This window comes from Micropterus salmoides, unplaced genomic scaffold (genome assembly GCF_014851395.1).
Source record: "Micropterus salmoides isolate LMB-PRFRI ecotype aquatic unplaced genomic scaffold, ASM1485139v1 Ms_hic_scaffold_4, whole genome shotgun sequence".
Taxonomy (NCBI): domain Eukaryota; kingdom Metazoa; phylum Chordata; class Actinopteri; order Centrarchiformes; family Centrarchidae; genus Micropterus; species Micropterus salmoides.
The window spans coordinates 35,708,981-35,721,162 of NW_024043372.1; the positions used below are offsets into that span (position 1 = coordinate 35,708,981).

Here is a 12,182-nt window from a genome sequence, read left to right on the forward strand (position 1 = left end):
TGAGCTCTCCACAAAAAAGGTATATAACTCAATTAATGAGAGGGGAAAAGCCCAAAAGCAGAATATGCTCTTTAAAATGAGGTGTGGGCAGGCACATTGTTGGTGCGTTACTATCTACAGCAGAAAGCGCGTTATTATGCAGCAGAAAGCAACTTCACTGTTGACCAACAAAAACCTAGTCTACAGTCAATTACACAGTATTTTCCTGCTAGTTAAAGGGTGCGTTTTTCAGATAGTAAGATGAGCCTTCACGGATCACGGTTCCACAGGTTGGGTGGGGCGGGTCATACAAATGAACATTCAGATTAATAGCAGATTGGGTAAAACAGGCTGAAGCATCTTCCTATTGAGAGAGATGCTGGGCGCATTTATGCACGAGGCACAACAGCATTACCTGATTATCTATATCTCCCGACATGCTCGGTCAGTGATATTGTTTGGAATTAGGGATGGACGATGTCTACAATTAAACATCAGGATGGACGATGGCATCAGGCGGAGCGGGCAGTTGCAAGGTAGAAACATAGACTGTGTAAGGGTATAAGGCATGTTTTTCCCACAGTTAGTCTTCACTTGGTAAAAACCTGTTACTATGTCACAAGCGGCGAACACGGTGGAGTTTTTTTACAAGCATTAACCAGGTAAAGCAACAGTAAACACACAAGTGCAGATGTCATTCTGTACCATGTTGGTTCGCTAGTTTGGTGGTTTCGTCTGTCGGTCCAACCCTATTTGGAATAAAGCAGCCGTCTTCCTGATTAATAGTGAATTCCATCATTGCTGTCAAAAAATTTATTTTACAAGCTAAAAGTTTGAGAGGGGTCCAACTGCAGGCCACCTCTTCTGTCAGGCTACCTCCACTATAAGGCCGGTCAGTTTTTTACGTCCCAACAGGACGTAACATGATGCATTCTCGGTTTCTCTACTCTACACATCGCGACAGCGGTGGGTGACTGGTTAGCATTATCCAAAACATTGAGTAAAGCCTGAATGCATTGCTCTTGGTATGTGTTCGCCGTCAATAGCTACCGCTGTCAATATTGTACATCTAAATCACACAAACTACAGAATGTTACACGTGTGTAAGTTAGGTTATTTGTCGTTCTACATAGGTAACGTTAGGCTACGCAAACGGTGGCTAGCGTTAGCTCCTCAAGTAGCAGGATTAGCTTTTTTTTCCCTTTGGATAACATACTCTTAATCAACGAATTTCTGTAAATAGATGTGGCTAGCTGTATGGACGGAATTAACGTCATATTTTGACAGAATAAATAAATAGTGGCTGTTAAAAAAGATACTGTTACTAGTTGAATGATTGAAGCGATATACAGTGGGCTTTGTTGCTAGTAGAATAGGCTCAAATCAATATGCTATATTTGAGGAATTAGCCTGCTAGTTTCCCATTACAATGTTGACTAAATAATTAAATGTAAATCAACGACAAAAGCCCTCCCCCTATGCCTACGTGATTAAACTTTATAATTTTTAATGTGTTTCCTGTCAAATCGCACGCTTTTATTTTGTAGTTTTTGCCTGTATTTCCTGTCCTGACCGGCCTGACAGTGGAGGTCTGCAGCGGAAGTGGCCTGACAGTGAAGGTCTGCAGTTCCCTCTTGAAAAGTTTAATTCTGTTACCTCTGGAGTTTCCTCTGTCATGTGAAGTTATAATAGTTAATACAGTCTTTAGTTTTGCTCATTAACTGTCCACAATATTTGCTGACATTACTGCACACATGGAAACATTTAGGATCACTGTCAGCAGCCTCTCTACTTACTTAATTAAATGGTTAAATAAAACACTCACACATCAATACTTTTGTAATGATAATTTTTCCGACACAGAAAGACTCTAGTTTGCAGTAAGTAGTTTGCAGCAAACTACAACCCCTTTGAGGCTTACGCTTTACTCTGCACCTAAATTATGTGCCGTTTAACTAGCAACAGTGGAGTTGGACACTAAATGCACTTAGGCCACACACTTTAGACGATGTACTATAGATTGTTTAAAAAGTGTCTTTCATCATGCACTCCCCTCCCCAGAGAGGAGAATCTCATAGGGAAATGGATACAGTGTAACATGATGACACCAAAACAACATGTTGACACAGAGAGCAAATAACAAGACCTTGAGTGAGCACTACCTGTCCTACAAAGCAAGTTCAACATACCCAGGATTTCTTTTTGTTTTCTGGCTTCACTAACCCTAACAATCGGGATTGGGATAAGTGGTCACACAAAGCTGGTTATCAATGATAAGTCCACCGAGGGTTTCCTAATATAGACATGCACACGTTCACATAAAAGAGGCGATGTTAGGAGCAGATGACCAATTGCAAACATGAACAATAACTTCATAAAGCAACGAAATGAAAAATTCATTCATGCCATTAAATGTGCTCAAATAGTTTTCGAAAGACTGAATCTTAACATTTAGGCCACTTCAAAACTCCCCCACATTACCTGCGCCCACATCGCAAAAGGTGGGGCGCTACATGACCAGTCTCTAGAATACAAGATTGCTACTGACCTAAAATAAACTTATTCATGTTAAACTTCATTTTAATAGGCCTACCAAACTATGGCCTATGCTCATAATATTCAGCCTCACATAAGAAAAATGAAACCCATTTATTTTAACAGCTGCAACAGGCTGTGTGAAACCGACTTGTCAGCAAATAAAAAATATGAAACACATTTTGAAAGCGGTAAGTAGGCTTCCTGTAAAAACCTATAATTGACTCTTGGCTAAGCCATGCCCCCTTTAGTTACTGTTGCTAAGTCCGACAAACTGTTGGACCTGTCAAACTTTTATCACAGCACTACCACTCTATAACTGCAGTCCCCAAAAAAATATTGTCTAATTTTTGGAAAAAGCGATCTCAGAAAGAAGCAGACAGTTTTGCAGTTGCATTATACATTCGAAGGTTGTATTCAGGCTGTCAAACTGACATGAAAAAAATGAAAGATAGAAGCTTAAACTTACCGATTACAGTAAAAGGGAACCACCGTTTAGTAGTAAGTTAGCTAGCGTTAGCTAACTAACATTACATTAGGAAAAATCCACAGCCTTCTGGATTTGTTTTAGGTTTTGGAATGTGAATAAATCATACTTCTCCTTTCAACCTCTCTGAGTAGCAATTGTAATTATTACAATTGCCCCAGGAACAGCGTTTACCATATCTTGGAAAAATACAGCAAAGACAAAAAAGCTAGAAAAACGACACCTTTTGAAGCTAACATCAAAAAACTTAGATGAGAGGATGATGTGATAAAGAGCCAGGAGTCGCTGGATTACACACATCAGGTGAGATATATTTCTGCGTGGAACATTATCTAGCTAGTAGCTAGAAAGCAATGAACGTTAGCTAGCTTTACCACGCTAACATGTTGGTGACGTACATTATATTGTGTGAGACAAGAGATGTAGTTTATTGAGTGGTTTCACACGACATGTGTAACTTTACTGTTTTACAACAAAATGCGACTTTCTTGACTTGCAAAATTCTATTTTAAATTGACCAACATATGTGTAAATCAGGGTTCAAATCTAACGGGATAAAAAGATAACTTGTCTCTCGCTATTGACTACCGTACTAGGGTCCCATGAGCCTGAAGTGGAAGTGAGTGACTTAGGCTCTCTATAAAGCAGAGTATGCTTCAGGGGAAGATTATCTGATTAACAGGTGATTACCATGGCGACCTGTCAACCAGGCTAGAGTGACTCGTACCGACGACACTGTGTAAATTTAACCAGGCCCGTTGAAAAAGCGTATTAGGAATTGTCTGTTAACTTTCTCTGGTGAATACATTTAGTTTTAAGACTGTTGTTCGCTAGACAAAATTGTCAGCCCTGTTAAAATGACATGTAGTTAACTGAGTAGTTAAATGACGTTAACGTCAATTACAGATGCACCTGGCTAAGCAAGCTAGCTAGCTCCACACCACACAAATATGGTCACGTCCAGTTCTGGTGGTTGCAAAAACTCAACATGGCGGCGCCCTATCGGCCAAACTCGAGAAGGGTCTAGCTGCAGCCTGCAGACAAACGTGACGGAAGTTGACGGAAGTTGAACTTCCATATATGGTTTGTCCCAGAAGCCACCGTCATGCTCTTCTAAAGTAATTTTTTCAACCTTTTAGTTCTCTGCTGTCTAAAAACATCTACAGCATTCACTCCTCTCCTCCCTCTATAATAGAACTACTGCAATACTAGGCTAGATGTGTGTATCGTGTGTGAACAGACCATAATATGCTATATATATTATTTTCTTCACTTTCTGATATGGAATGGTACAGTTGTAATTTTTGCCTTGTCACATTACTGAATAGGAGTCTACAGCCATACAGTCACCATGGTTCATTCACATTCGTTCATTCACTGTGTCAGAGAACAGTGATAGGTTACTGAGCCTTTCTTTAACCAATGTTGTCTTTACTGTCAATGATCTCCACCAACATCTGAAACTTGTAGGAGAAAACACAAGCAGCTCAAACTTCAATAGCAGATAGGGTCCATCCAAATGTTTTAACCAAAATTCTATAGAATCGGCAAAAGAAAATGCATGTTTCCATTCTGTTATGCAACTTTTAGGACTTACAGAAGGAGGTCACATCAAGAAAACAATAAGCTAATTCTGCAGTCTGTGCTATTAAACCAGTGCAGAAGAAGACGGTACAACAAGATAAATTAAAAGTTGGTTAATTGACTGAAGCTCAAGTAAACCTCAAATTAAATAAAAACATGTGGAAAAGGTGATGCGCAATATCTAATTTTTTATATTAATACCTCCACTTCAGATACTCACTTTTTTCCCTCTCCTATGCCCAAATTGAAAATATACATAAAAACAGGTGGATGGAAATGCACTTACTCCACAGTACCACACAACTCAAACTACTAACACACCTCATAGCATGGAGGCCAGTGACAATGTTTGCTGACAGTGGTTGCTGTTTGTAGTCCTTAGACTGAAAAAAAATAATAAGGTGTAGCGGTGTTTCAGGTGAGGCAGTTGACAGGTGTGTTTACGTTGTTTGTATGCTCTGAAAGATGTCAGCACAAATATAAAGTCACAGCTGACAGACTGTTAGCCTAGCATGCTAATGCTATATAAATGGCACGTTTATGGACATCTGCAGACAGAAACAGATGAAAGAGTCAAAAGTTAGTGTGTCCAACCGGGTGTCATGTTTACATTACTGCCGATCGGATCTGGAGCCACTAAATACCCGTGACTACTACAGAGTCATTTGATTGATTGTACCAGGTGTGTTTAGAAGGTTGACATTGGGTAGTATGTGCCACCTCTGGTATCTGATTGGCCACCCAAGGTACCACTCTATTTTCCTACTCAAATGATCATTATTTGGTGGGACATTATTTTGAAATGTATGACAAGTAACCAGTCTTTGCTGCCCCTGCTCTTCTGTCCATACTTGCTAATGTGCTCAGCGAGGGAAGGATCAAACTGAGAGATGACTTCCAGAATGCCAAGAAAGTTACCATTGTGTGGTGATCCAATTAGCCTGCTTCATCGTCACCACAACACGCTTGAGTCCCTCCCGCCAGTACCGCTTCTCTCCCTCCAGATGTTGCACTAGTTTAGCATTCCCACTGACAGATGAGCGCCGAAGCAATTCTAACATCTGCAATTGTTACACCCTGGAAAAGTACTCTTGGACACGATGCCTCCTTTCAATCCGCTTCATTGAGAATCTTTGTTATATGCAGGACTACTTCCATCAGTACAAAAGCTCTTGTAAATGTAAACCTTTTTAACAATAACACACATTTGGTACACAATGACAGGTCAAGTCAAGTAAACGTTATACTGCAGCATTCAAGTTTATGTTATATAATAAGTTTATAACATGACAATATACGTATATTTTGCAGCAATATGCCACGGTTGTGCTCAAGATGCTGTACACAAAAGCTACGTTATAATAAAAAATAGACAGGCAGACAACACTTACAAAGGGCAAGTACAGTTTGTAAGGGCTACAGTACGCAAACACAAACGGTAACTCCATCTGTAGTTCAACACACTACAGTTATCACGTTCTTTAGCTTTTCTCAAACAGGTAAGTGAACAAGTATAATTAAGGCTGGGGCGATTCCTCGATGTAGTCGATATAATCGATTACGTATATATACGCATTATGTGCGTCAAAGCGTCGCTGCATCCGGTGTTTGTGGGATTCCCCTGGACAAGCTCCAGCTACAAGACCTCGCCTTTGACCTTCTAAAGTTTGGGAGTATTTTAGACAGACACTCAACAACGTGCTGTTCCGTGAATTGGAAATAGCTTCACTGCAGCACAACTGCTGTCCATGAATACCTGAAGCAGCGTGAACACGTGAAGCGAAAGTATCCCGGAGCACTGACAGCAGCACCGCAAATCCTGTTCACTTTCTGTCTCCACACAAGTATGGCACGTTATCAGCACATGTAGTCCATTAAAATGTATTTTCTAAGTATTTCTTAGTCGCTACTGTCATGGTAACGTAACGCTACACCGTGTGTTCGGCCGTTTCATATTTTCTGCTAATAAAACGGGTTGCTCAAATCAAGCAATCTGATTGGTTCATAGTAGTGATATAATGAACATATACATATCACGCCTCACGCCCCAGGAAACACACAAATACACACACACACAGCAGTCCACTACTTGCCCCAGATGTCTGCAATCTTGCAACAAAGTTTAAGTTTCAATAGCCAGTTCAAAGATTATTGCTCAAGGAGAGACACTATTCCGCCCTTTATGGTAGGTATAATATTAAAGTATTATTATTTTACTGCTGGCCGCCGGCACACAGTAGCAAGCATTTTATCATTTAAGTTCAAGTTACCAAAGTCAGTCTAGTGACGCTGGACAGTTTTTTAGTGGCTGCACAACACATTTTAAGATATGCTGCTATTGTCATTATTCTAATGTACTTCATCAGGATGATTGAATAAAATATTGATTTATTGATTAGACATGTTTTTGATATTTATTTTGGATAAATTGGTATGTTAATTGAGTAATAGGAAATTCAATGTATTCAATAGAAAATTAGTCATTAGATTAATCGACTCATTGAAAAAGTAATCAACTTGAAAAATAATCGTTATGTACAGCCCAAAGTATAATATCTTTCTCTTCTTTTTTAAACAGGTTAAAGTCAAATGTAGCAGTAAGTGTCTATTAAAACGGTCCATTAATCCACAAATTGAATCCTGAATTATCAATCGAAGTGTAATAGAAGTAAACAAAAACGTATAAAACATTTGTCTTCTTTATTAATCTGTTCTCTATCATTACTTCAGAAATAAACACAGGAACATGCTAACAATTCATTACACACATTAGCAGTCTCGTGAGCAAAGTGCAATCGAAATTCACACAACATTCTGGCAACATGCCGTTCTCGGCAACAGGTCACTTAGTTAGCTGCTTGGCTATATGCTGTTTAACAGTCTAAAAGCCGAAATACAGTTAATATAATACAGCACTTAACATGTTTGAAAAGCACAAACAAAACAGCTCAGCAAAAATATGTGTTTCCAGACAGAAAAAACACCAACAAATTGAGTTTTCTGTGGATGGGGAATAGGTGATCCAGTCTCTGGAAACTTTTTCCCCATTTGTGAGTTGACAACACCGCAGATCATTAGTGATTAAGGCCCAAACCCGCTTCATTGGTTGAGGCTGGATATTTGCTCCTTCTGTCATGACAGGCAGCAAGTCCACGATCCCTGACAGTGTTGGAGCTCTCGGCGACCCCCCCCCCCCCCCCGAAACTAACTAAAACGCTTGTGAACAAGTAGAAATCTCACCACAAATCCACACATGTTAAACTTCAACAGCTCCGATAAAGTGCAGCTCACGGTAACAAACAGAGGAAGGTCGCGCTTCAGTTTTTAGATGTTCATATTGCAAAACTCTACCAGATGTTCATATTGCAAAACTCTACCAGCTGCGTTACTGCTCTGTCAGAACTGTCTGACTCACAGCGCGAGGTGCGCTTCATTACTATCACCGTGTCACGTGAGTTGATTTCTCTTGCGGCGCCCCCTGACATTTTGCGCCCTAGGCAACTGCCTATGCCACGGGCCGGCACTGAATAAGGCAGCGCAGACAACCTTGCAGTCAGACGCCTGATAAATCCACTGGGCACTGCTGCTCCCGCTGCTGCTGCTACAGCTAAAAATATCTGTGTGTTTTTATTGGTTATACATGGTGTCAATATCTGAAATGTAAACAATGTCTCTTTGGCCCATAGATTGTTGCTTGGACCCCAAGTGCCATGCTTAAAAAAGCTATGTTGACCAGCTAACATCAGATATAATTTAGCAATAGCTACAGCTGGCTATAACCAAAAATGTGTTTCCAGCATGTGAACAGCATTTTAATGTAATTTCATTGTTATGTTTGTGTTTCTTTGTTCCTTTCTATGTGCTGAACAACTTGATGGCTTTATTCAGTGTGTTATTAAATTTGTTATGAACTTGAACCGTGTCTCTCTTCATTATAGCCTACTCACACACAAAATACATATTTTTAATGGTCAAGCATATTGTTTTTCATTGTATTCCCATCAAATCTGATGTTTGTGTATACATTTTGCTTATGGATAGTGACGACTTTGGTAGTGGAGACAAATTGTAAATTGCTATTCAGATTCAGTGCTATTCAGATGTGAGTGCGTTCGTACTTCATGCCACCCCTGCATAAAGGTCTTTTCAGATGGCAAGCGGTCATCGTGACTTCCTGGAATCTTGGCAGATTGCCTGGCAACCTAACAGTGATGTCAAGATTCCCAGCAGTCACTGCGTTGAAATCATGGATAAGCATGGTAATTTTGAGATTTGTTCCAGTAGCCAACTCACACTACTGAAAAAGGGAAAATATTTTTAGTTACATTTTTTGCCTTCAATTGTTAGCGGAAAGAAACTAGAAGTGATTTAATGTTGGACGTAATCGTACGGCTGTTTTAGTTTAACTATTGTATGTTTTTGAGGGTCTTTGCTCATATTTTTTGTCTAAGCTGCTGGTATTTGACATTCTCGGTCGTTACAAGTGTCTGTGTAGCATTTTCAACACAACACGGTTTATTATACCATGGTATTATATAACCAGTATAATTACTGAAAAAATAATACATGGAGGAGACAGTAGCTAAATGTTTTCACAAACAGATGTTGCTAATTATAACCTATAAAGCAATTAACGGTGTGCCAGACACATACTAGCCATTATAAACTCTATGAAGAGGACTTGATGGTGACTATCTATCCCATGTTTTGATGTTGCCAAAAAGTGAGTGATGCAGCTTTAATTTTACATTTCTCTTGTAGTGAATCTGAAGACGTGCCTTCGTACTTCTCACATTTTAAAATGTGTCTTGGATCATTGTCTTGGGAATATGGACAATTCATGGCCAAAAGTAGACTCCACTAACAGAGATTCTCTTAATCTGTTAACCTGCTGAAGGAAACCTGGTTTTTTATCGGGGTGGGAAGGAGGACACCTATGCTTATAAAGTGAAAGAGAGAGAGAGAGAGAGAGAGAGAGAGAGAGAGTGAAGCAAAACTCATATTTAAAGAATGAAATAAATAAAATGAACAAAATACCACAAAATCTCTCAGCAGAGGTTCATTCTGCATGAAGGAGAACTGCTTGTTAAATGCTGCCAGTACACATTGGTAACATGGCAGAGGAAATGTGATAGAGCCACACTGCAGTCAGAGCTGAATGTAACCGCATCCAGTGGACACACCAGATGTGTTTCTCATGTGCATTTGGTGGAGCAAATACGCTTCAGCTGTCTATACTAGCCTCGTAATGGATCACATTTTGCATATTGTTGTGCACATAGTTTTTTCCAACTTACATACTACATAACTACTGTGACAATGTATTGGGCTGAGTGCCGTCAACTTCTAGGAGTACTGCACAGCAATACCGTACCTGAACGGGGTACTGCAGCTGACGTGATGCTGTCACTTTACATATCTATTCCCATTACTTTTTGTGTGTACTGCTGAGTGTAACATTATAACACTAGGAAAGAGTATTTGATTGTCTGTACCATTATCTTTATTATCTTTTATTTTACAACCTAACCAATGCCTTGGTCTAATATACCCCAGGTTATGTTAGGTAGGCTACAGTGATCTTTTCTTCATATGGATCACATCACAGCTGATAGACCATAAAGACACATTCCTCCCAGAAAACAGGATGTCATTTAGTGGCACTGGTGAGTGGTGAAGAAGAGCTATTTCTCCTGTACAGTAGATTGCTCTAATAAGAGGGGGGGTTGTGGTAGGGGGGGCAGCACTAATACTTCTATGCCCAGAAGCAATTCGCATAAATGCAAGAGCTACTATAATGGGTGGGAACAACATGAGTACATATGCTCTCTCTCTCTCTCTCCTCATCCTTTAGCCTGCCCTTGTACTGCCAGCCATGACTGTCTTTAGTTTGGATTGACACATTTCATTGTTTCTGGAACATGTTTAACGCTTTCTGAAACAGTTTAGCTTTGTAATCATCATTCCAGGATTTTGTGTGGAGGGAGAAAATAAAATGTGTTCAATCAGAAAGCAATATCAACTCGACATCTGCTCATGTGGAGCCACTGCCATGTAGGCTGCCTAGGAGATGCTTTATGTGTAATGAGGTAGTGTAGACTAACTATCATCTCATGCTGCACTTCCTCGATTACAGCAAATCAACTAGCTTTTCTACCAACACTATTAATGTTTGGATCCTCCTATGATGTGCAATGTGTGAAGAAGATTATTTTCAGACTCTAAGGTTGATTAAACTGAGTTATATTTTGGCATTTATGCATCTGCTGTAAAAAGCATCCAGCAGCATGGTGCGACTATTGAAGCAACAGTTGGTGTCGTGTATAGGCTTTCATAGTGATGCCTTCTCGAAGTGAAAGATGTAGGCTATTTAAAACACAGCTTTGAAGTTAGGTCTGGGTTTTATCTTATTTTCATTCTGATCTTACCTTCTGCTGCCTCCTGGCCATATCAGTTGGTTGCTTTGCGTTAAATGGATAGGCGATGCAGCGCATCACAAACACATACAGCTGGAGTCTCTTTTTCTTCTCCTCCTCCTCTCTCTGCATCTTCTCCAGGTCCTCTTTCTCCTTGTCGCTGCCCACCGACGGGCTGGGGCTCGAGGGTCGACCACCGCCGCTCCCGCGGCCCCGGGACTGGAGCCCTCCGCCGCCGTCGGCGGCTCGGCCCGGTGACAGCCGGGCTCCTCCGAGGCTCTTCGGGGCCGCCACCTCTTTGCGCTCCACCTCCAGGATCTCATCCCCTTCCTCCTCGCTGGAAGACGGGTCCAACATGCTACCGAGGCTTAGATGGAGACTGTAGCCTACCTGCCGCAAAGGTGAAACTGCAAAAGTAGGGGGAAAAAAGATGTCGATCACCTTCTGTCTCAGCCACAGAGGGAGAGATCCAGAGGAAGCCGCTATGGAGACGCAAAACCTGATTGATGAGCTGCTCAGACTGTTGCTTTTCAAAAAAAAAACTGCCGTCAGATAAGTCAGTCTTAGCAAGAAAAATGAAAGTGTGGTTGAGTGTAGTTGCGTGATTTCCAAGCCTTTCGAGTCTGCCAGTCAGTAGCACATAGGAGGGATTTATCATGAGAGCAGATACAAAGGGGGAGGGGTCGCAGGGAGAGAAAACAGGAGAAATGTTGATGTGTTGATGCTCTGCTGCCTGGAGGAGGAAGAGGCTGGGCTCGGAGCTGACCGCGGTGCTGAAACCCGATCCCCGGCTGCTCTGGGATCAGTTTGATCAGGCTATGAGTAAGAAAGATGAACAGCCACCTGATGATCCAGCTGAGTAAAAAGAGGACAGGTTTAGAGAGCAACAGACCGGAATCAAAGCGGTTTGGTTTTCACAATAAAAGGTTTACTACTGGGTTTTTTTTAATTCAAAGAATGATGACTATGACTGAATGATTAATTTCAGGAATTAAAAGCTAAATATCTATCTGTCCATCAGATGATGAGGTGGAGTTGAGGAGTCTCAGCCTGAGGAAGGAAGCTGCTCTGTAGTTTGGTGGTAAGGCAGCATTATACTTCTGCAGGCCTTTTGCTTGTCAGATGGCAGCAGTGTGAACAGACTGTGGCTGGCACCTCACCTCAGCCTATCATGTAATTGG

General features: G+C 40.9%; 1 protein-coding gene across 5 annotated transcripts in view; it reads right to left on the minus strand.

Annotated features, from left to right (window-relative positions):
* The window catches only part of cadpsa (Ca2+-dependent activator protein for secretion a), a 202,441-nt gene extending 190,588 nt beyond the window's left edge, over positions 1-11,853 (minus strand). For all 5 annotated transcript variants that reach the window (XM_038697484.1, XM_038697483.1, XM_038697482.1 and 2 more), the window contains exon 1: positions 11,014-11,853. In XM_038697484.1, coding sequence (XP_038553412.1) covers positions 11,014-11,358 — 345 coding nt within the window. In that variant the 5' untranslated portion in view covers positions 11,359-11,853. The remainder of the gene's footprint in view (positions 1-11,013) is intronic.
* Positions 11,854-12,182: the final 329 nt, after the last annotated feature.